Source organism: Marmota monax, unplaced genomic scaffold (genome assembly GCF_021218885.2).
Source record: "Marmota monax isolate L192 unplaced genomic scaffold, Marmota_monax_Labrador192_F-V1.1 WCK01_AAM20220418_F8-fsc00008, whole genome shotgun sequence".
NCBI lineage: Eukaryota > Metazoa > Chordata > Mammalia > Rodentia > Sciuridae > Marmota > Marmota monax.
Window position 1 is genome coordinate 6,046,185 of NW_026694432.1, and position 23,959 is coordinate 6,070,143.

The following is a 23,959-nucleotide window of genomic DNA, read 5'->3' on the forward strand; positions in this document are numbered from 1 at the left end:
TTAAGAGACAGGGTCTCACTGAGGCACTTTGAACTTGCCTCAGTCTCCCAAGCCACTGGAATTACAGGCAAGCATCACCTCGCCCTGCAACTCAGGTTCTTTTAATAGAGAATGGTATTTAGAAGCCAACTGAGTGGTGCTGCTTCCCTGCTCTTCTTTAGATGGAACTAGAAAATATTTATGTGTGTGAATATGTATATTTGTGTGTGTATGTGTATATATATGTAATTTGTATGTATACATACACACATACATACCTACTCATACTAAATATATCTACACTTAAATATCCAGGTCTAAGGCAGAAACAATGAGTTTATACTCTTACTGCCAATTCCAATCTGGCACCACCTATTTTCTCCTTTTTTTTTTTTTTTTTGTACCAGGTATTGAACCTAGGGGCATTTAACCACTGAGCCACGTCCCCAGCCCTTTTTTGTGTATTATTGAGAGACAGGATCTCACTGAGTTGCTTAGCACCTTGCTAAGTTGCCGAGGCTGGCTTTGAACTCGTGATCCTCCTGCCTCAGCCTCCTGAGCCACTGGGATTACAGTTGTGCACCACCAAGCCTGGCACCCTTTTCATATTTTAACTACTTTCTTTAACAGTGAGAAACCTGGTTCCCATTATCACTGTGTATAACCAGTCTCCCATTGCTGGCTGTTGCCCTGTTTCATTCACTCCTGAGTGCCTCTTTTATCCTGCTCATGACTCCCCAGAGTAGACTGCCCTGGACATGAATGCCTCCTCACCTGTCTTTGGCTCTGACATGCTGCACACCTTCCCACATCTTCAAGGATGCCCTTTCAGCCCTGCTTGGGCTCTGACTCTTCCCCCACACCTCTGCATCTCCCCTCCAGCTGATGTAGGCAATACCTTCTTCTGCTATAGGATTAAATTTTTCAGGAAGGGAAGAGGAAGAGCTATCCTCTTTTCCTGATTTGAACTGAACTTAGTTGTTAGAAGAAAGGAAGTAAGGAACCAGTGACTGTTGACATGTGGAGGCCTAGCCTTCTAATGTCTATTTTTAAGACTTTCTATAAGACATGCCTTTTGATGTGGGTGAAATCAGGTGAGAAAATAAGGCCTACAGGCCAGAGAACCTCTAGCCATCCATGTGTTGTTCATGGGAAGGGATAGGGTGTATATAATGTGCTCTATGGGCGATCTGGAGCATTCTAGGGATGGAGGAAACACTGATGTAACTCCCCGAGGCTGCCTGATGCATTAATTAGACTTATAGGCTGGGGATATGGGGATCCAGGCTTGGCCAGGTGGGCATAGCCTACTGTATGATAGTAGTAATAATAGTAAGCTAATATTTATTCACCCCTTATGTCCCATACATTGTTGTTAGTGCTTTACATGTGTTGTTGCATTTCATTCTCACTTAAAGAGTGGGTAGTGGTGTTATTGTCATTTTACAGGTGAGAAATTGAAGAACAGAGCTTGCCCAAGGTGCCATGGCTATTAAGTGATAAAGTCTGAACTCAAACCTGGAAGTCCTCATTAATCATGATGCTTAATTGCCTGTATTTTGCAGATAAGAGTTTATTTATGCTGCATATACTATAGACATATTGGAGAAGGTTAAAGATTTCAAAAGTCCTTATATATGGTCTGATTTCAAGGGGTTAGAGAGGGACTTTTGATCCAAATTAGCAGATGGGTGTCTGCCATCTCAATAAGGTTTCCCAGTACTATTCAGGAGTAGGTGATGTGATAAGTTATTTTAGATTCTGGTTTTCAAAGGGATGTTGGCCCTTTTGCCTTTCCAAGAGATTCCATAATGAAACTCAAGCTAGCCTTTGTCACCTGGGTTGAGGAGGTTTGGCTACATTTTGGGGGAGACTATAAGCAAGTGCTGTGCTTGTTCAGGATCCATGAAGAACTTAAAATCCTTTTGGTTTTCATTCATTTGGGGAAATTAAAGACCTACACTAGCACATATCCTAACACAGGCAAATGATTGTACTCATTTAGTGAATCAGGAGAGAAATGGAAAAAAGAAGTGATAATGTGACATTGTCCATTTTTTTTTCCCCCAGGTAATAGTGACCTCATTGCCTTTGAGTATGCTTTGGGATTCACAGTGTGCTGTCCCCACTACCTGATGTGGAGAGAGCCAGGTGTTCACAGCCATTCTGAGGCAATCACATTTGGCTATGTTGAAATGGGGCCTCAAAAAGCATAAATTATGGTTATATCTGTATTGAGTGGTAGGATTTCTTGTTTGAGAAGTTGAAGGAAATTTGAGTGTTAGGTATAAAAGGAAGAAAGGCAAAATTGTTGCTTTGTTCCTTATTTATTTTTTTGAAACTTGAGTTATTTGTGAGTAAAACTTAGGCTTTGATTTTTATATTTAGTTAGCCCTCTGAGGAGCAGACATACTGCAAATTTAAAGGAAAAATGATTTTTTTTTTTCCCTGCACATGTTCACTCAGAAAACTTTACTAGACTTTTAGCAAAGCTCCCATTACTGCCACATCTGGGTTTTCTCTTTTTCCTTCCCTATTTAAAAAGTCCCACAGTCGTTCAGGGCCTTTAGGAGAGAGTGAGTCTGAATGGCAGCAAATGAGGAGGCCTGAGGCTGTTGCCAGCTGTGCTCTCCAGGCCCTGTTCATTCCCCCAGGGTGCTGCTTACCAGTGTGGGGGTTGGGAAGTCACCAGAATGTTGGGAGCAAATTCCCCTGGGATTTGCTTTGTTTGCTTTCACACTTTCACATTGGTGTGCAGAGATGTCAAGACACAGGACAACCCAGGTCAAATGGCATGTAACAGAGCTAAGGAGAGAGCCTTGGACATTTCTGGCTGTTTGTCGGGGTCTACTTAACTCCAGGACTGATTGTGCAACTGGGTCACCTCATGTTAACTTTGGGACACTTAGCTTTAAAGTTAACTGTTGCCACCTGGGAAGTGACCACAGAATTTTTCTCTCTGCTCCCTTTTGAACTAGAGCTCAGTTTAAAGATGAAGGCCAGTGCTGCATGTTGTTTTGAGAATGATCTGGGAGACTCAGAGCTGTAATAATGCTGCAGGTGCTGGTTTTAGGGTCCTGAACTTTAGTAATGGATACCGTGATTTAGAAAGGGGCCTAGAAACCCCGAGGAGTGGCTCATGTTGCATGGACATTCCTGAAGACTAGATGGAACAAGGCCACAGTGGGAGGGGAGTAACCCAGGCTCTCTGTGTTTTTTGTTTGTTTGTTTTGTTTGTTTTTTTAACTTTCCTCCCCTAAGTTTTAGATGCTTCTGGATGTTCAATGCTAGCACCTTTACAGACTGGAGCAGCTCGATTTTCTTCGTATTTACTTTCAAGAGCGAGAAAAGTGCTGGGCTCCCACTTATTTTCTCCTTGTGGTGTTCCGGAGTTCTGCTCCATATCCACCAGAAAGCTGGCGGCCCACGGCTTTGGCGCATCCATGGCGGCAATGGTGTCCTTTCCTCCCCAGAGGTATCACTACTTTTTAGTGCTGGACTTTGAGGCCACGTGTGACAAGCCACAGATTCATCCTCAGGTAACTGTTGCAATCATTGCTTTAGAAGAGGTGGGGTGGGCAAGAAGGGAGGGAGGAGCATCTTGCTACCTGGGACCCAGAGCTATTTTCTCATGTCTTCCTGGGTTTTAGCTGTTCATCTGGAGTTTCTGCCTAGGAAGAATGGCTTGGTCCAGGTATGCTAGGGCAAGGTAGACCTGAGAAGTCTCTGGGGAAAACTGGGCACATTGTTTTTTTCTGGTCTCAGCTTTTGGGAATCAAAATATTTCCTTCTCTTCTGTTCTCCTCTTTTCCTTTCCTTTCCTTTCCTTCCTCCCTTCTTCTGCCACTGCCACTTGTTCTTTTAGGGAGTACTATGGTAGTCAGCCTCCATATTGACCCCCAGTGATCCTTACCTCTTGGGATTCACACCCTTGGAAGTTCTCCCACACTGAACCAAGGATAGCCCTGTCTAAGCAATAGATTATAGCAGAAGAGACAACGTGTGACTTCTGAGACTAAGTTAAAAAAAAAAATTGCAGTCCACTTTGTTCTTTTGGACCACTTGCCCTGGTGAAAGCCTGCCACTCTGCTACACAGATACTCAAGCAATCCTGTGGACAGGCACATTAGAACTGAGGCTCTAATCCAAAAGTTACTACCAGTTTGGCAGCCATGTGAGTGAGGCATCTTGGAAGTGAATTCACTAGCTCCAGTCAAGCCTTCAGATGACTGCAGCCCCAGTGAACATTTGACTTCAGCCTCAGGAGAGATCTTCAGCAGGCCAAGCCACTTCCAAATTCCTGACTCATAGGAACTGTAAGAAGTAACAAATGATTGTTGATGCTTTAAGCCACAAGTTTTGGTGTATTTGTTATGTAGCATTAGATAACCTGAACAAGTACTATTGTTGATCTTTTGGAAAAGAAAATTTCTTTTGCTTGCTTTTTTTTCCCCCTTAGTCACCAGCTGGGTAAAAAGACCTTTTACCTTTAAAAGTTATGCTGCTAGGAAGCTTGGATTAATAGGAGAGAGACAACTATGCTGAATTATGTTTAAGTGCTTGGTGGTTGCTTTGAGGGAAGTGGTCAGGAGCCTATGTGGCAGTTCATTGCAATGGGCCTCGGGTATGCCTGGCTCTAGGACTGTAACTTTTCTCTACAGGGCTAGGTTATATAGTATGTAATTTGGGGATGCATAGATTTGTTGGTCTGGGAGCAGGTTACAGTAGGAGTAAGCAGGAAGAGGAGAAGAGGACCTTCAGCATTGGGTATTTTGGGGGTCCATTCAGAGATAAACTGGCTTTATTTCTCATGTCCCCTTCCCCCAGAAATGGGTCTGTCTTTAGAATGATAAATTATTTCGCCTAAAGCAGACATCACAACCCTTTTTTCCTTTCTCCTCTCCTCTTTCCTGTTCTCTGTTAAAATAATGGTGTGCCTCAGAGGCATTGGAATCATGCCTATGGAGGCTTTGGAAGACAAGCTGGATATGGATAATACCCTAAGAGAAGGAACTTTGGATAAAAGGGAATACAGCCTAGGAGTAAGCCACACTTAACTTTCTCTGACTTTTGTTCCTGCCTGTGCCGTAAAGTCTGATCTTTGCCTTCTCAAACTATTGGGGTTTCTCTGACATGGTGGGTGTGCCTGTGTGGTAGGTTGGGAGTTTTGGTTAAGTAGAGTCTTCTAAGTTGAGAATCAGAGAACCATGTCCTAACACTCCATTTCCCTTACACATTAGGTTTCTGTCATTGAATAAGCCTTAATGGGACAGGAATCTAAAATTCAAGACATCTCTCTTACATGTGATTCATCCCTCTTCTGACCCTTTATAATTGTTTGGCACCTCTGTTATGGTATTTGCTGCTTACTGCTTCCTCTAGGATGTGCTTATGGATGTGTGTTCCTTTATCTTTTCAGTTAGATTATAAACTCATAATTTATATGTAGCTCTGTTCTGATGTCCTGCAGAGGGTCTTGCCAGTGTTCCTGAAGATAGAGTCTAATTTGTGTCTCATTTGTTTTTTTTGTTTGTTTGTTCAGGTTTTTGTTTTTTGGGGGGTACGAGGGATTGAACTCATGGGCACTCGACCACTGACCCACATCCCCAGACCTATTTTGTATTTTATTTAGAGACAGTTTCTCACTGAGTTGCTTAGCACCTTACTGTTGCTGAGGCTGGCTTTGAACTTGAAATCTTCCTGCCTCAACCTCCTGAGCCACTGGGATTACAGGTGTGCACCACCATGCCTAGCTCAAAACTTTTTTTTTTTTCTTTTTAAATACATTTTTTAGTTGTAGATGGACACAGTACCTTTATTTTATTTGTTTATGTGGTGCTGAGGTTCAAACTCAGTGTATCACACATGCTAGGCAAGCACTCTACCACTGAGTCACAGCCCCAGCCCCTCAATTGGGTTTTTAAGTGTCACCTTTTAATCTCTCTGTCAAACTATTATTCTTTTAATGTATCTATATATCTATCTATTACAGTGCTGAAGATATAGTATAGATTTATTTTTTTTATTTTTTATTTTTTTACAAATTTTAATATTTATTTTTTTAGTGTTCGGTAGACACAACATCTTTGTTTGTATGTGGTGCTGAGGCTCGAACCCGGGCCGCACGCATGCCAGGCGACCGCGCTACCGCTTGAGCCACATCCCCAGCCCCATAGTATAGATTTAAATCACTGTATCACAAACTTTCTTCTCTTAGACACCAGGTCTTTCCAGATTCAGGCTAAGTTAGAACCTCATGCTGTTTACCAGGATCTGAGCCTGATTAAAGATTACCTCCAGAATCAATGAACCCTGATGATGTGATTCCAAGGGCACTTAAGGAATTGGCTACCCTGGTTCATTATTAGCAAAGCATTAGCTGTTGCTTTAGAGAACTCAGGAAGAAGCATTTGCTGTCTTATCTTTAAAAGGGGAATACGAATGATCTTGGAAATTATAGACCTGTTAGTTTACTGTGATTCCAGAGAAGATACTTGACCCGATCGTCAGATAATCAATCAGCAAACAGCTAGAAGAGCGTGGGGTACTGAGTAATAACTTACATGGGTTTGTGAAGAAGAGCAAATCTTGTCAGATCAATCTAACTTCTTGCTGTGACATAGTGATGGATTTGAGTGCATCTAGGGCAAGTGATAAATGTAATGTATCTCAACTTCATTAAGCCTCTACAATGCTCTGATCAACAGGTAGGAAGGTGAGTTTAGGGCCACACATCTATGTTGGACTACTCTTTGGATCACCCTCAGAAAAGGGATAGGCAGCTTAAGATCTGTTGTTATTAATAACTTAAAGCCTCCCCCCTCTTTTTTGGTGTATTTGTGTGGGGGTCTTCTTTAGGGATTGCAAGTAGCAGGCTCATCATAGGATTCAGGGAAAGCTAAGAAAATAGATTACAGAAATTTTTAGTTTCAGGTAGGACAGCATCCTTCTAGTGAGTTCATTATAGGTCAGGTTCTCATTAGAGCCTCTGTGCTGTTTCTTTAGGTCTTCTAGTCAGCTGGGAAATGGGGGAAAAGGATAAAGTGTGGATGAGGGGAACAAAAATCATTTCAGGCAAAAAAATGATATTTAGTAAGAAAGAAGAGGAATGGACTACATTTTGGGCAACTGATTTCTCATCCATACTAAATAACTTCATCATGTGGGAGTAGTTGTTCCAAGGAGTATGATAATAACTTGCTCTTCATTTTAATCAGGACAAAAATAAATTTAAATGGAAATAGGAAAGTTTGAAATTTGAGATGAGAAGGAACTTCCAAAGAGAATAAAAGGCTAGAATGTTCTATGCAAGTCAGTTAGAAGGTCAGCTTTCCATAGTGCTCTCTCAGAATGGAGTGATGTCTCTCCTCTTGACAGATTCTTTATGGGTAAAGTTTGCCTGCCTCCTGTGGGTGGAACTGGGATCATGAATGAAAACCATCACAGCTCCTCTCTTGACCAGCTCCTAAGAGCTTTCAATACCCATGATCTCTGCCTAGTATACTTTTGATTCTTCTAGAGTACATCATGACTCTGGGTGCATAGGAGGCAGAAACAGGTTTTGGGCCAAGGCCCTTTGGAGGCTTGCATGGGCTCATCTGTCTCTGGTTTTCAGAATCCCTGAGTCAGCTTATTGGGACTATCCTCAAGGAATGCCATCATAAAAATCTAACAGGTGTAAGCTCTGTCGTACTTGGGTGAGTAGCAATATTGGTTATAAATATAGTAAAACATCTGGTATTTTCCATTTGTCATCGTTTTTGTTGTTTATTTTTGTACTTTGTTCAACTAGGTGAAACTGCAGTGGTTGGTTTGCCAATAATAGGCTTTTGTGTTCTGGTTGTTGCACTCATTTTATTTGTTTTACATGTTTTGCTTCAGATTAACATGATAGGTGTTCCTCAAATATGAAACTATTGTTCATTGGAAAACATTTTTTCACTTAAATGTTAATTTAGATAGTTTATAATGTATTAACGCCTCTAAGTTTCAGGAACATAGCTCCTTTCTTGTTTTAGGAATTGTTTCCTGATATAGAAGTAGATTTTTATCTGGTTTAGGAGAATAGTGGCTTCTTTGTCCTTACTAGCAGGAGTTCACTTTGCTCATTTTGGTGTGGATGTGCATGGAATGATAGTTGTTCTGACCCTGAGGCCCAGAGAGCAGCCTGAAAGCTTTGGTGGGATCTTTAATTGTGCATCTTTAACCTCAGGGCAAGTTCTCTCACCACCTCAGTGTTCAGAAGAGACCAAAGTAAATGTAAGTGAGGAAAATGAGGTATAGGCCACAGCTCATGGGGAGGAGGAAGTAACCTCATCTGTCTGGACGGCTAGTAAGGGAGGGGCAACGCAGCTCTCCCCATTTGGGGAGCTGACATCCTGGCTGCTGCCTCCCTGAGTCCTCTCTGGCCGTCCATCAGGCTCCTGGGTACTGCTTTTCTCAATGCTCTACAGCAGCCCTGCCTACTGTTTTCCTTCTCATCTGTATTCAAGTGCCCTTAACTTTGGAGAAAAATGACCTTTGGGGTTGAAGTTTTCTAGTGTTTGGTCTTTGTCCACAGGGGCTTTCTTTTCCCCCTTTTTATAGAAACCTTAAAGAGACTCCATCTGCATTTCGAGTTAGAACTACTGAGTAAAAGAGTTTCTTTTTTATAGAAAATTGTCCAGATGCTAGGTTATTTTTGGAGGGCAGGATGGGGGAAGGGTTGATGGTGATAGAGTAGAAGGAATAATATAGAGAGGCATTTGGAGGATTTCAATATGACCTAGAGCTGAAACATCATTACAGTCTTTTGTGAAAGAGATATTTTGGAAAACTTTACAGGAAATTGATTAAGATCCCTACATACCAAACTTTATCAATTCCCTTTCTGCTCCATTCAAAGCTGAAAGTCAGGAATCCCCTAACCCACCCCTTCACCTCCAAAGACAAACATTGTTCTTTGTTGCATGGGTAGCTTTTCCCCTTCTCTCTATTCTTGGTTCCTTCAGTCTCCAAGTAAACAGAAAGGCAGTGCCCTAGAGAAAGAACCCACCTTTTCCTTCCATTAAGCTTATCCCAGTAATAGCTCCTCCAAGTGGGACAGGTTGGGCCAGGCCTTTGAGCGGGAGTGCCCAGCTGTTGAATTCTGGTCCTTCTGCCTGTGGCCCAGTCAGCCTGCACTTTTTTCTATACAAACAGGCGAAGATGCTGACGCTATTCTTCTAAACTGGGAAATGAAATGCAAAACCGACGTTAATGTAACATTATGGTTGAGATTAAATGCACCAAAATCAGGAAATTCAAAGTTATGCTTCCCACAGCAACTATAACTCAGCCTCATCTGGCGTGTGTAGTATTTTGTGTTACTGTGGATGGTGTTATATGTTAAGACATTAAAGTTAACACCATAAGCAGAGCACAAAATGCTTGAGGGGGCTGAGTTATGACGACTGTGTGAGCCATAAGTGTTCTTGCACAGGCTTCCGACTCCTGGAATAATTTCTCCCCTGCCCATCAGACCAATTATTGCCTTTCTTTTTAGTTATATCTCTGTTTTAACACATCTTTTCTTCCAGGGTCACTATAAATGAATTCCGCTGTTGGGTATTAGTGCTGATGGTGGGAATGGGATGGCCCACTAGGCCCTTTTGTCCTTTTTGTCACTGCCTCCATAAATGTGGTGCTTTCCCCTCCCCTTCCACAGGCTGCTGTTTTCTGGTGGTCCCCCACAGGGATGGGCCTCCCCATAATACCCACCCTCCAACTCTTCCTACCAGCTCCTCACTAGCACACTCTGAATGGGAACAAGCATTTGCTGGGTCCAGGCCTTGGCAGTGTTGTAATTCCTTGTGAAAGCTGAAGGGCTCTTCTTTATTTGGAGCAGACACAGTATAGAGGTAAAACATACGTCTCAGGACATGGAGTACCAATACATGGTGGTGCTGCTTTCTGTGTTTGCCATAGCAAGGCACCATGGAAGTGGGTTTATTTGCTTTATTCATACTGTTTCTTCACCTTCTCCAGGGTTTATACCTTTAAGCTGCCATGGTGTGTAGTTAGGCCATGGAGTTGCCTGGGGGTGGGACCAAGAATTTTCCTTGGGGAGCACTGGGTCACTGGTAACAAAATCACCACATAATTTAGTGTAAATCAAGAAACATCCCCCATAGCTTCTTCTTATCCTCTGACCTCCCCTGGGCTGAGACAGCTGTTGGAATGCAGATTTTGTTAGGCACTAGGCTTAGTTTGGTGTGATGAACAGCTCTAAAGAATAGGACCATTGATAAATGGTGAATGAAATCAGGGACTGTAAAATAACAGTGACACTGAGCTGCTTTTTAAAGTTTTTATTGGACCTGACAAAACCAACTAAAAGAATGGGGAGGACTTCATTGTCACCACCTTAGAGATAATGAAAAGACCTATTTTTTCTCTTGGGATAGCACCTATAGTGGTATAAAGACAAAAAATAGTCTTACCTTCAAGAAGCTCAGTGTCCAGGAACCTGTGACCATCATCAGGCAATATAATAATTATTATTACACAGGCAAGTATTGGTATAGTGGGGACACAAAGAATGAGAGTAATCAGCCCCATTCTCATTGTGTCTGTGTGTGTGGGGTGTGTGAATAGGTTTTATATTATAAGAAGTTTAGGAGACCCAGGAGGGCCATGTAGGCCGGAGGCCTCACACTGTTATAGCAGGGATAAAAGAAGGGGCTCACAGAGTAAAAGCCGGATGAATTGACCTAAGTCTGAGAAAATTGACCTTGCTTATAAGCTTGTTTGTAGGACAGTTGAAAATTAAGGAGAGGGAGAATGAAGACTTTGAACTTGGTGAATATTTCACTGTTGAGTTGGTTGGATTATCTATATCAGTTATATGGTATTTTTCATTTTCAAGATAGAAGTTCTTACTGGGGTATTGTGGGAATATGAACACTATAAGTGGCTTGAGAGAATTTGAGCCTATAAAGTCTGGGCAAAATGGGCGAGGGTCAAAGTGGAAATATGTGAGCTGAGGCTCTGAGGCATTGTCAGGGAAGCCAGTCAGATATCTCAGCTGTCATTGAAGTTAGCAGTTAGGTGGACTGGTAAGTCTCTAGGGAGAGACAGTAACTTGGGAGTGGCAAGATACCTCCCTTCCCTTATACTGGGAATTTGGATTTGGATCTGCTAGGACCCATCTTCAGTAGACCAAGGAGGTTTAAATCCTTCAAACAGTTAAACAGCTGGCTGGCTGACATTAAGAGCTGTGTGGAATGAAGAATTAATGAAGAGGCAGGAGGGTCTGGGTTGCAAGTAAAGATTGGAAAACGTAGAGGTGACTGGAGGGTGTGAATTGAGTGCTACCTCTGAGCTCCAGCAACAGGTGCTCAGCCATAGAAAGCAAGCCAGCAAGTCAGAAAGGGGTGGGTGGGGGAGTAAAGTCCAAAGGATTTCCTGTCTCCATTCTGTCTGTCTTTTCTCTCCCCTCAACTGATTACACTTTTTTTTTTTTTGTAGACCAAGCTCAGTTGTTTGATGTGAGGAAACTGATATTCGAGATGCTTTCTCCATCTCTGTCTCATTGGAAGAAAGGATCCTGCATCATTTTTATTAAGATGCCATTGGGATGATTATTTTTTATCCTCTTATCCTGGGTGTTCACAGTACTTAAAAAGCCCCCACAGCCTTTCATTTATGTGATGAGTTTTGAGCTCCAGAATTGAGAATTGAGAGAATTGAGCCATAGCCTTAAAAGCTGGAGACAAGAGTCTTCCCAGATTGATACCCCGACCTCCCCACCCCCAAGTCTGCAGCAGAAGGATGAGCAGGCTGGCCCAGGCAGAGGGGGTTTGTTTGAAGTACATCCATAGACAAAGCCCTAATAGATAGCTGCTGAGAGAATAAGAAAGGAGACAGATCAGGAAGGAGACCACAAACATCAGGGAAGCTTTTATTCTGAAGTAGAGGAGCCTTGAAGTAGGCTACTGTTTGGATCCTGTTCTGCATGTAGTGGGCCAGTGAGAGATGTGGAAGGTCTGTGAACAGCAGAACAGTTCCGTTACATGAGAGGCTCTACTTCTCTTCTAGTGTGGTGGTCAGTGTCTAGTTCCTGGGGAGCCATTCCAGTTAAGGGCTGATCTGAGGGCTAAATGCTGGCAGAGGCTCTTATTTGGAGATGCTAGTATTGCTCAAGGTAAAGACTGCACAGTGCAGAGTCCATGGTGAGGTTGGGGGCAAAGTTAGTGAGCCAGAAAGGAAGTTTAAATGTGTTGTTGAATGGAAGGGAAAAAAATAGAAATAGCAACAGGAATTCATGGGAACAAAGAGGAAGATGTTCCAAGGGTTAAAAATGGGTGTAGAGAAACTTGTTTGAATGTATTACTTGAGAGAGATGTTAGAGGGCTGGACTAGAGCAGTGATGATGGAAATAGAAGTTATGTGTCATAGCCCTTAGGTGTGCTGGGAAAGAAAGAAAAGCATGAGAGCCATGCTCTTATCTAGCTCTTAAGTCCCTTGGATTGTAGTGGGCTACTGGGAAGTAACAGGCACTGTTACTTCAAGAGATTGATAGGGAGTGGAGCTTGTTGTAAATGGGAGCTCAGAGTTTAAGATCCACATCAAAGAGAACTTACAGGGGGGCAACTGTTTCAGGTGAGATCCTTAGTGGTAGTATAGGCAGTAACCCCTCTAAGATCTGTTTGAGACACTTTTTGGCCATTAGACTAGAAGAGGTAGGTAGTTGTGGTTAGATAAGAAAAAAATTAGCTAGAAAACTTGGAATTGTTTTTGGCCTGGGGGGGTACCAGGGATTGAATTCAGGGGTAGTCAACCACTGAGCCACATCCCCAGCCCTATTTTGTATTTTATTTAGAGACAGGGTCTCACTGAGTTACTTAGTGCCTTGCTGTTGCTGAGGCTGGCTTTGAACTCTTAATCCTCATGTCTCAGACTCCAGAGCTGCTGGGATTACAGGTGTGCGCCACCATGCCCAGCAAAACTTGAAATCTTGCTCTCCAAAATTATGATAAAACAGAAAGCCCTGATTTGAGATTGTGGTCCAGGGACAATGTCTTCTTGTTCATAGGTACTTTTCCTGGCACTAGTAGCATTAAAAGGCAAACTGGTAAACTGAAAGGGATTGGTAGTTAGTTGGGGCTGGGAAAGGTAAGAGCTCATGAATGGGCTGAACCATGCAATTTTGAAAAAGTCTACTTTGACTGGAAAGGAAACATGACTAGAGTACCATTGTCAGGGGAAGCCCCCAAAGGAAGCTCATGGTGATGATGTAGAATTGGTTGTTGGTAACAATGACAAAGAGTCCCCAGGTTGGTGCCTCATGATCTGCAGGAATTTCTGTGATCCTGTTCCAGATTTGTGGCCAGTGTTAGAGAAGCATTTCTTAGAACTAGAAGTGGCAAGACAGACTTGATAAGCTCCTGACTTGTGTCTGAGAGTTCTTCATAGAAGAGGTATCCAAACCTTCTTTATGGTCCATTTGGACAGAAACAAGGTGTTCTTCTGGAAGTTTCAAAGAATAGTATGCTGAGCACTGAAGTATGCTGAAGGTAGTTGATGTCCAGGTCTGCTAAGGTGGCAGGCATCACCACAATGAAGAAACCTCTTGATAGCTCCCTAACAGAGATGTACAGCTTGCTCTATTAAGTTCTGGATGTGACATGCCAGTTTTTCTCCCTAAGCTCTTGGCATCAAGGAAGATGAAATTTGATGGCAAGAGCCAGGGATGGTTGGCAGATCTAAAGGACTTTCCCCAGGGGGGCTTAAAAGTGGCCAGAGTAAGGGTTTATTCTGAGAGAAAATGAGAGCCTTGAGTTCTGATTCTAACTTGGTCACTGTCTCTGTGGCAAGGAATGTAACATAGATGTTCTAGACTGTTACGCCTTTGCTATTCAAAGTATAATCTGTGAACCAGCAGCGACCACTTTACCTTATTAAAAGTAGAATATCAGGCCTTATGCCAAAGCTAAATAGAATTTGCAGTTTAACAAGATCTTCAGGTAGTCTGAAGACTGAGAAATGCTATTCTAGTCTGAACCAATACTTCTGAAACTTCAGTGAGCATCAGAATGACCTAGAGGGTGGATTAAAACCAAGATTGCCCCCCTTTGCCCCAGCTTCTGATTCAGATAATCTGAGGTAGGGGCCAGAATTTGCATTTCTAACAAGTCCCTAAGTAATGAGATGCTGCCTATGAGGAACTGTGGTTTGAGAACCACTGACTGCCTTAACTTTCTCATCCATAAAATAGGGGAGTAATTCCTGCCAGCTAATGGAGATGTGGGATCCCAGGAGCTAATGTGTGAGAAAAGGGTTCAGCGCACAGTGGGCAGGATGACAGACTGTATATTCTTGCTTAGTAGTTTGATTTTTTTAAATCTGTCATGTCAGCCCATTTTCTGTACTGACTTTTGGCCATCAGATGTGGACAGAAAAACAGGGAATCTGTGAGCTACCCTATGGGGAAATATCAGCAGTTTCTATGGATGGAAATTACTGAGCAGGCCTTCCTGAATCCCAGCCAGCTTCTCTGGGCTCCTAGCCATGTTGCCTGACCAGAACTCTCTGTGTGCCTGAGTGAACCTGGTTCTGTCTTGATCACCTGTTACCCCCAACTCTTCAACCACAGCCAGTGAATTGTTAGGACAGTATTTGGATTGACTGGAAAAATGGTAATTCTCTAATCAAGCCTCTGATGCATCTTGTGATTCTGAGCAAATTACATGACTTTCCCCCAGCTCTTTAGGGGGAAAATAATTGACTAGGCATTGAATGCATGTGCCCAAGTCCCAGAGTGGAGACTTTGGGCCTCCAGAGTGAGAGGAACTGAGGAAGAGGCTATTCAATCTAACATGTTGGTTAAACGTGGACTCTAGAACTGGACTATGTAGATGTGAGTCTTATCTTCATCACCTGCTAGCAGTGTGACCAAGGGCAAGTTACTTTTACTCTTTACTGCCTCGGTTGCCTTATTGTAAAAGGCAGTTAATAATAATACCAATATTATAGAACCAATATTATAGAAAGATAAAATTAACTAATACGTGTAAGTGCTCAGAGCAGTGCCTGGCATATAGTAGTTATACGTGTTGATACTTATTGGTGGGATTAGTACTTAATATTATTTTGACCCATGGCATTGTGGGAAGCTATTGGTGTACAGCAGGAGGCTGGAAGGCAGACCCTACTTTTCTGGAAGCATACTGAGAACCATCTAGCCCTCTATCAACATAGTGGATAGAGTCAGGGCACTGCCCAGAAAGATTTGTTTGTCTTCCATTGGAATGGTAAGTTGGGCTTAGTACCCTATTCTATTTCCATGCTTGCCCTTAGTGCTGCCTTCAGGGGACCTCTCCTGCACACAACTAAGATTCGTTTAAATTAATTACATGACAAATATATGCAAGTAGCTACAAAGAAATCATTTGGTTGTTTATTGCCCTGAAGGGTCAGCTTCACAAAGGCCACTGATATCTGAAGTTATATATAATCAGGTATGTAAAAATGTTTGAACTGAAGCTGTTTCAGAGTCACCTGCATATAGAGGGAGACACAGGTGTGCACACCTCTAGGTGAGGATATGGTTTGTAAGGCTTTTGCTTCCCTTCACTTATTGATACTGTGTTGTTTTGAAAAATTCTGATTTTAGTAAAGGTAAATTACAGTTCACTCTGTATCTTCACCCTCTCCAATAAAGAATAGCAGTGTCTGTTTTCACCCTTGTTTCTATATTTTAACTGCTTTGGGGTCTTGGAGGATGGGTGGAGTGGAACATACAGGTGAAAAATCAGGCCTTTAAAGCTCTGATTTTGTACCATTCCTTGTTCTGAAACTTTGAGCATCAGCTCTCATCTGTCAAAGTGTAAATCAGCAATTAAAACCCAAACAGCCAAATGCCAAAGATGACCCGAAGCACAAAGCAACTGACAAACAAGTCCGGACAAATCGACGGGTAATTTATAAGCTTTGCCCTAAAATCTAATTATTTGGCAATTCGAATTTGCAGCCAGCCAGGGCTCGGCAATAAATTTAACCCGCCATAAATTATTTAGGAGCAGGCTGTGGTGTAAATCAAAACCACGAGTGTTTGTTTAAGAAATAAGCTCCTTGTGCATAAAATGTCTTTTTTTTTTCCTCCAAGAGAGAAACTGTTAAGCAAACCATGCCCCGTTGCCCAGTGCAGCCCTTATTTCCACTGTCCAAAATCACCTTTTCCCTATGGCCCAGAGACCCCCCTTGTTCCTTTGGAGAAAGGGCAAGCCTTTGCATGGGATTTTTATTCAAAACCACCCATTTGGATAAAACTCATCTTGTGCCAGGTACTCCTTTTTCTGTCTTGAGGTGTGATGTTGCTTTTGGATTTTATCAAAACTTTTCAGTATAGGAGCAGGTGCGTTTTGGAATTTTTTTCAAACGGGAAGGAATAGATTAACTGTTACTGTCTTCAAATCGAGGAAATGCCAGTTCCTTTTTAGATTAAGAGGGAAAAGCCATGAAAAATGATCCACTCATTCTCTTATTTCAGATAGGACCATGGAAACATCAGCTCAGACAGAGAAGAATCTATGCTTTGGAAAAAAGGGCTAGAATGCTTCACTATTAACCATTGTCATGAATTCCAGCAGTCTAATCTTAGTTCTTTCTGCTTAGAATCAGTATTTTTTTTTGTTGTTGTTTTCTATGTATGTATGTATGTATGTATGTGTGTGTATATATATATATATATATTTTTTTTCCCTTTTTGTTTTTTTTCAAGAATTGAACTCAGGGGCACTTGACCACTGAACCACATTCCCAGCCCTCTTTTTATATATATATATATATATTTTTTTTTTTTTTTTTTTTTTTTAGAGACAGGGCCTCGTTAAGTTGCTAAGGCTGATTTTGAACTGTGATTCTCCTGCCTCAGCCTCCTGAGTTGCTGGGATTGCAGGCATGCACCACTGTACCCAGCTCCAAATATAATCTTATTGCTGCAGACAGTTGAGTGAAAGGGAATTTGAATACCCCCAAAACAACCTACACATTTATTTCTTACAATCTACTGAAGGTGAGGTGAAATTTCTTGTGAAATGCTGTTTCAGTTTTGTCCTCAGTTTATCAGTGGAATCTGGGGTTCCTAGTTGAGCAATTTTAAAGCACCTGGGTTTAAAACCTCTGTTTCAACTCACTTAAAAAGGTAAAGGTGAATGAATACTTGCCTGGTTTTTCTCTTTTATTTCTCTGTCTTCTCTCCCCTTTAGAGGATTTGTAGTTGGCATTTTATTGAGAGAGACAATAGTTACAATAGGTTTGAAACTTTGGATACTTGACAAATTGAAATTCTGAGGATTTTTCCTCAATTGTCAAGTTGTAGCCAGTTCCCCATCCACTACCAGCAGACCAATATTTTGGATATTTTGCTCTGCCCTTGGACAACCTAATGGTGTAGGTAGTTTGTAGGTGCTTAGCTATCCCTATTTTAGCACCAAAAGTCCTCTGTTCCCTGAAACCCTTGGCTGCAGACAAACTTGGTAGCTGGTTAAAGGTGAAACTGTAACTTAGTGGTTTGTAGCAGTTGAGGGAAGAAACCACTTAGGGATGAGAGAGTGGTTGATCTAGGAGAAAGGACTTTAGAGTGTTATATATCTCTATATTGAATCCTAGCTCTGCCACTTGCCATCTTTGTCTTCTCAGGTAGATCACCCCTGTGACCTGTGGAAGGTCCCCTGAAAGCAGAGTGTTTTCTGTTAGAGCTAGAAAATCATGAAAACATCAGCTCAGACAGAGAAGAATTTATGCTTTGGAAAAACAAGCTGTCTTCCTCCGTCTTCTACTTGTTAGCTTCTTTGTATGTATGCTCAACAACATTGAGAGTGAGGATTGTGGACCAGAACAGATAGATCTAGGATATAAACTGAAGGCTCAAGGTTCTTGCCCTCCCTCAACTCATAACCTAGAGTCATCCATGCTGCTGCAACTATGTTGGAGACTTTTCAGTGGCAATTCTCTGGAACTTTCTGCCTGGGAATCCTCATACATTGTTGTTATAATTTGAGAACAGCCTCTCTTTCCAGGAGACAGTAAGACTGAGTGTAGCCCTTCATATTAAGAGAATCAGACTTTGTTGACCTATCAGACTCTGAAAGCTTGCTAGCCCTACTTTTTCCCATTTGGAATCTCACCTTCACCCCTTACTGGCAATATAGTCATAAGTAAGTGACTTACCTCCTTTGGGATAGTAATGATTCTATTCCCACCTTGTGAGTTGTTCCCTTTTGGCACCTAGCACAGCATCTGCCACAGAGTACATAGTAAATGGAAGGATATAAGATGCTTTTGTTTTTCACATGTCCTGGAGATTGTTGGAGATTGACTACTCTGCATCCTTTTCACAGATTTTGAGCTTCTCAGGGAGAGGTACCACTTCTCATTGTATTTATCTCTATGTTTTCATCTAGTCCCTGCTTGGTAAATAGTCAGTGCTAAATAGTATTGGTTTATGACCTACTGATGGTGTGGATGACATGAGAAAATGTATGTGGAAGCACATTTTTGTAAGTAGAAAAGCATAACACTTTGTATGTCCCTCCACTAAGGTATTTATCACAATGTACTGTTCATTATTTGCTCACTTATCTTTTACATTCACTAGTTCATGTACTTCTCTAAAGCAGAGACTATGTCTTATCTCTAAATCACACTCCAACACTTCATGATGTCAGTAGGTACTCAGGTAGTTTAATTGAGTGCAAATGGCATATGAAGATAAGGAATTGTGAAGCTGTTATTAGGGGCAGGAAAGAGGGCTTGTAAATACAAACTGGCTCCTTTTTCCTTTCTGGTGCTGCCATTGCCCAAGTATTCAACTGTTCCTGAAAAGAATTCTTCCTTGGGGAATGATGAAATTGGATGTGGGGAAAAGAGAGGGACAGGGATAATAGTTTCATTATCCGAGCAACTGAACTTAGAAGCTGGGACCTGGGCACATCTTCACAAATCCTTGGTTAGAAATGATGCTATCAACCTGTAGTATTGGGATTATGTCTCTGATCATTATCAGCTAAAAACTGTCAAGGAAGTGTTTGGCATGACTTAGGTACACTTGCTGTAGTGACCTCAGTTTGGTGCAAGGTAGGCCTCCTCTTGCGTGATTGGGATGTTGGGCCCAATATTTTCAAGTCTGTACTTGCGGAATGGTATGGGAAGATAAGAAATACATAAGTGAGGTCCTTTCTGCTCTGACTTCTTTGAAGGCTTTTTATCAAGAGCTCTTCTTTTGCATCTTCAGTGGCTTAAATGAATATGCCAATGTGCAGGCTCATTGTTAACAATTCCTGTGCAGCCAAAGGGCTCCTGCAGTCATGTTTTGAGACTGGCTCTTGAAAGTCCCTCTTGTTACTGGGGAATACTCCTGACTGATGGGCTAGCAACATCAGAAAGGTGTGTTTATGATAGGCCCAGTCTGATGTGTCCTGGTCGGTGGGACCAGGCATCAAAGGGGTCCATGCCTTTTTCCCCACATGGAGCTGAGGTGGCTTGTTTTTTTGTCTCAGGGAGGGTGGCATTGAGTTCAAGCACATTGATCAGCTCCATTTCCCTATAGGTAAGGAAGCCAGCAGGAGGGAAGTTTGAATACTAACCTGCAGTGGGGAAACCCGAAGGCCAAGTTTTTAGGGAGTCTGTTGGGCATGCTGACTTAGGGCTGGTCAGAGCAGGAGCTGGAGTATGTACAATTTTATAATAAATACTAATGAAATTCCAGGTCTATAATAGCATTTCAGATATCTAAAACAAACCATGTGCTTGTAAAAAAGTGGAAAGAGATCAACTTTAAGCCATAAATTCTTGGTAATAGAGGAGTTTTTTTCTATTTATGTTTGATAGATATTTTTGTTTCCAGAGGAATGTCAACTCCTAATTTCATAATGTATCATGGGCTTAAGAAAATTGAATTTAATAAAAGCCAAAGATGAATGGCATCCTTAAAGGTCCCAACACTTGTCTTTATTAGCAGGACAAACTGCAGGTCTCCAAACACTGCTTCTCTCAAATGAAAGTTTAAATGAAAAGTACAGTTGTGTCACAGGTTAAATTTCATTGTGGGCCCAGCTAACATTGTTAGTGAGGAGCTGGCTGTATTTGTTTCCTTAGACACCAGGGCAGCCAAACTCAGTAGGCTATGGGGCTCTTTCTATTGGGGGAAGTGTTTCTCCTACTTAGTGGAAGGGAAGAATTTGTGGAAGGAAATTCAGGAGTCAAATGAGCCCAACTCAGATGGGATGCACTTCAGAGTTGGCTCTTGGAAATCTAAATATCTTATTTTTCAGGTGGACCAGTGTGTATGTTGTGTATGTGTGTGTTCACGTTTGTTTTTCAGAGCAGACTCCTTTCTCTCTGGGCTGCTTTGTAATGCTTTGTGGGGAACAAAAGGCCTAGGGAATTGAAGAATGAGTTTTCTTTTCTCTTTGCATTAGGAGGAGAGAGCTATCACTAAGTCTTAAGCAGCATCCCAGGCCTCCTCCTCTGTCTCCCCTCTGCCTCCGCCTTGCAGCTATTTTGCCCTTCCTATGCTTGGCAATAAGCTCCTGTCAACTTCCCCATCTTTGGGGATCAGCCCAGAGAGATCAGGCAACCAGAACCTTTGAATTTCTCTGGCATGAAATCTGACTGCCTTGATTTGGTTTTTCATTCCTGCTGTTATGTGTTGGATTGAAATCAATGCTTTAAAAAGAAGCCCAATATTAGCGGGTATGTTTTCAGGGGAGGATACGTGGTTTCCCTGGGACATCAGGAGATGACTATTTCTCTTTTTGTTTTCCCACCCATCCATTTTCCCAGTGCTGTCAGGTGTCATCAGCCCCTCTGTCGCTTCCCCAGGCTGTCTCTGAAGAGAACCAATTGGCCTTGATTTCAGAGATACTGAAAAAGTGCCCTCTAGAATGGGGGTTCAGAGGCAGGGATGCTGACTGTTGGGGCCACTGAGTGAGCAAAGCCCCCCTTTTCTCTCTGCAGTGGAGGCCTTTTCCACATGCTAATTTGACTTGGAAGATTTTGCTTTTATTTATTTTTTTTATTATTTCCTATTTGTCTCTTCCAGATGTTTTCAGGGCAGTTTTTTTGGTATGTGTGTGTGTGTGTGTGTGTGTTGTAAACTAATTCCATTCATGTTTTAAAAATTTATGAAAGCGCTAATAAAAATGTCAAAGTGGTAAAAATGTTAGCTTTTCCTCTGCTTTGATTAAATTTTGCAAACTGTTTTTGAATATTAAAAAGCAATATTTTTTTTTATTCTCTCTTCTTGTTTTCCCTCTTCTCTCTGGTGCGCGTGTGCTCTCCTGCCCTCTCCCCCCTCTGGTGTGTCCCTCCCTTCCCAGGAGCGATGTATGAGACATGCTGCACAGCCAGCGTTCTGCAAGCCTGTTTGCACACCAGGACCTTGATGCTGTGCATCTCTATTAAATAACGGAGACAAATTAATCTTAGAGACACCAAACAAATTGTCACTCCTCCTCCTTCTCTTCCATTACGTTCAAGTGGACTGGGAAGGGCTGGCTAAGCAATTGGGCGAGGGCCGGTTGGGGGTGGATATAAGAGGGGGAGCATGTACTGCCTGAAAGAAAGGTGGGAGGCACTAGCTCCTATTACTTATCTTCAGTTTTCTGCTTCTCTTGGTATCTCCTTTGGCTTTGCTTTATTTATTATTTATCTTTCTTTTTTTTCCCCCTCATAAAAACTAAAGAAACAGCTCTGTTTAAACTTCATGCAAGGAAATCTCTGAACTGGTCTGATGGCTGATTGTCTATATGGCAAGAGATCCAGACTCATTCCTGGACAGGGAACTTGGAAAAAGGAAGGAGGATCTCTTTTTAGCAGGCCTCTGCTAGAGAATCTGTTAGAGAAACTGTGGCGGATTATACCACTGTCTTTCTTCCCCTTTCCAGAAACAATGGAGATGAAGCATGTATTTGTCTAGTCCAAGGAGCCTGTGAGGCTACTAGCAGTGGGAGGGTTAGGACTATAACTATGCTGGTGCCATCTTGTTCAGCCTTGGGATTGGCCTGGAAGGAGTCATGAGCCCCAAACATTCATTCTTTCTTAAAGAGTTATCATTTGAAATGGTTGATTAAAATAACTTAACTTCCTTTTCTGTGTTTTTGGCTTTACAGGAAATCATCGAGTTCCCCATCCTGAAACTAAATGGCCGGACCATGGAGATTGAGTCCACCTTTCACATGTATGTCCAGCCTGTAGTTCATCCACAGCTTACCCCCTTCTGTACAGAGGTAAGGGCCCTGGAGTTGAGTAGCAAGGGCTGCTGGGAGAACTTTGGGATTATTAGTGCTCAATATAGGCCACTTAGGGAAAACTTAGGTCTGGTTAGTAGTTAACGCAAGCACATCTTTTGGGCCTGGCAATTAGCTTTTCATAAAGTTGTGACTCCACTTGTGCCTGGAATTCTAGGGAGAGCAGTAGCACAACCTAATCTAGCTTCCCCAACATTTTCCCTTCCTTATCATTCCTGCTTTTCCTGGCGACTGGGCAGTTGGAGTCTGGGATGGTATTTCTGGGTCACAGATTCTTTCTAGTTCTATTTTCTTTAGGGTCAGTTGGCAAGAGGTGAAGATTTCAGCCACTTGGAAGGAAATGTTATGTTCAGGTTTTCTTAGCTTTCTATCCTTCTGTAAAATGATCCTGTATGGAACATTGGTTGAACTTGTGGGAAGCACACGCTATTACCAAGGAAAGAGAAGACAGGCTGGCCAAGGCTGAAAGATCCTTACCCTGGCTAGTACTGTACTGGCCACCTTGTCAGCAGATTATACTGACCCTGTTTTACAGATTATAAAACTGGGACTGACTGAGATTTTGAGTTTTGCTGAAAGCTCAGAAGAGCCATTGGCAGAGGGAAGGAGCCCCTGAAAGTTCTGACCTCCAGTACAGTGAGGAGAAGCCTTCTGTGGATGCTTTCCCCTATGACATGTCATGTTTTGCATCCTGCGGTGGAATCATGAGTCAGATACATGTAGTAACAGAGATGATGGGAAAATGTGAATGTTCTGGGATCTTTTAGGAGTTTGGCACTGAGGTATTAGAGGTTGTGTGCCTTCATTTAGAGACCTACGTCCTACCTGTGAATGGAACAGGAAGAGAGAAGTTCTTGAGTAATCCCAAACATCTCTGGAGTGGAGTAGGCTGCAGGGGGGCCTGCTTGATAGATAGAGTTGGGCATCTCATCGACCTCTAGATTGACAGCCAAAGTGCAAGGTCACCTGGACTTGATGTCAGAATTTGCCATCCGTGGCAGGTGTCTGGTCTCTTAAGCTTTTTGTTCTAACTAATGATGTTGAGGTTTTTCCTTATTTTTATCTCCTGGTTTCCCTGCTTTCTCCTGGAACTCACCAGAGGTAAGTTCCAGGAGAAATTAATGTTTCCTTTTGGCTCCTTTTGAAAAAAAAAAAAATCTCCATTTTAATATGGTGAAAATTCTCTTCCTTTTGGGAAGGGAGGGAAGCCAATCACCTGAGCCCTCCATTGGCTCAAAAGTCTAAAGTCTTCTCGTCCTATTCTTCATCCTCTGTGTGAGGCCTATACCTTTTGGGCTCCAGGCAGACTCTGGTTTTGGAAAGGTTACTGCTGGTTTGGGATTGTTTACCACCATTGTTCCAGAGTATCTAGAGTGCTCAATATAGGCCACTTAGGGAAAACTTAGGTCTGGTTAGTAGTTAACGCAAGCACATCTTTTGGGCCTGGCAATTAGCTTTTCATAGAACATATGGGGACCAGAGAGATTTTCACCAGAGCAGGGCTGCTGCTGCTGCTGTTAGGAGGAGGGGAAGAAACATTGTGAGAATGTGAGGAAAGCCATGTTTCTTCTTTCTAGACAGTTTCACCCGAGGACATACATGCATAATTTGAGGGGGAGTAGGAGTATGGTTGGGATATTGCTATGAAGCCTGTTTGTGAAATAAGATTATGGTTGTGTTGCTGGCACTGGGTCATTTTGTGTCGGGCT

General features: G+C 42.3%; 1 protein-coding gene across 12 annotated transcripts in view; it reads left to right on the plus strand.

Moving 5' to 3' along the window:
- Positions 1 to 23,959, plus strand: part of Eri3 (ERI1 exoribonuclease family member 3) — a 133,593-nt gene that overhangs the window by 11,921 nt on the left and 97,713 nt on the right. For 6 of the 12 annotated variants that reach the window (XM_046469488.2, XM_058570802.1, XM_046469482.2 and 3 more), the window contains exons 3-4: positions 3,241 to 3,518; positions 22,113 to 22,229. In XM_046469488.2, coding sequence (XP_046325444.1) covers positions 3,264 to 3,518; positions 22,113 to 22,229 — 372 coding nt within the window. In that variant the 5' untranslated portion in view covers positions 3,241 to 3,263. The remainder of the gene's footprint in view (positions 1 to 3,240; positions 3,519 to 22,112; positions 22,230 to 23,959) is intronic. The other 6 variants (XM_058570803.1, XM_046469489.1, XM_046469490.2 and 3 more) reach the window with 2 other exon arrangements.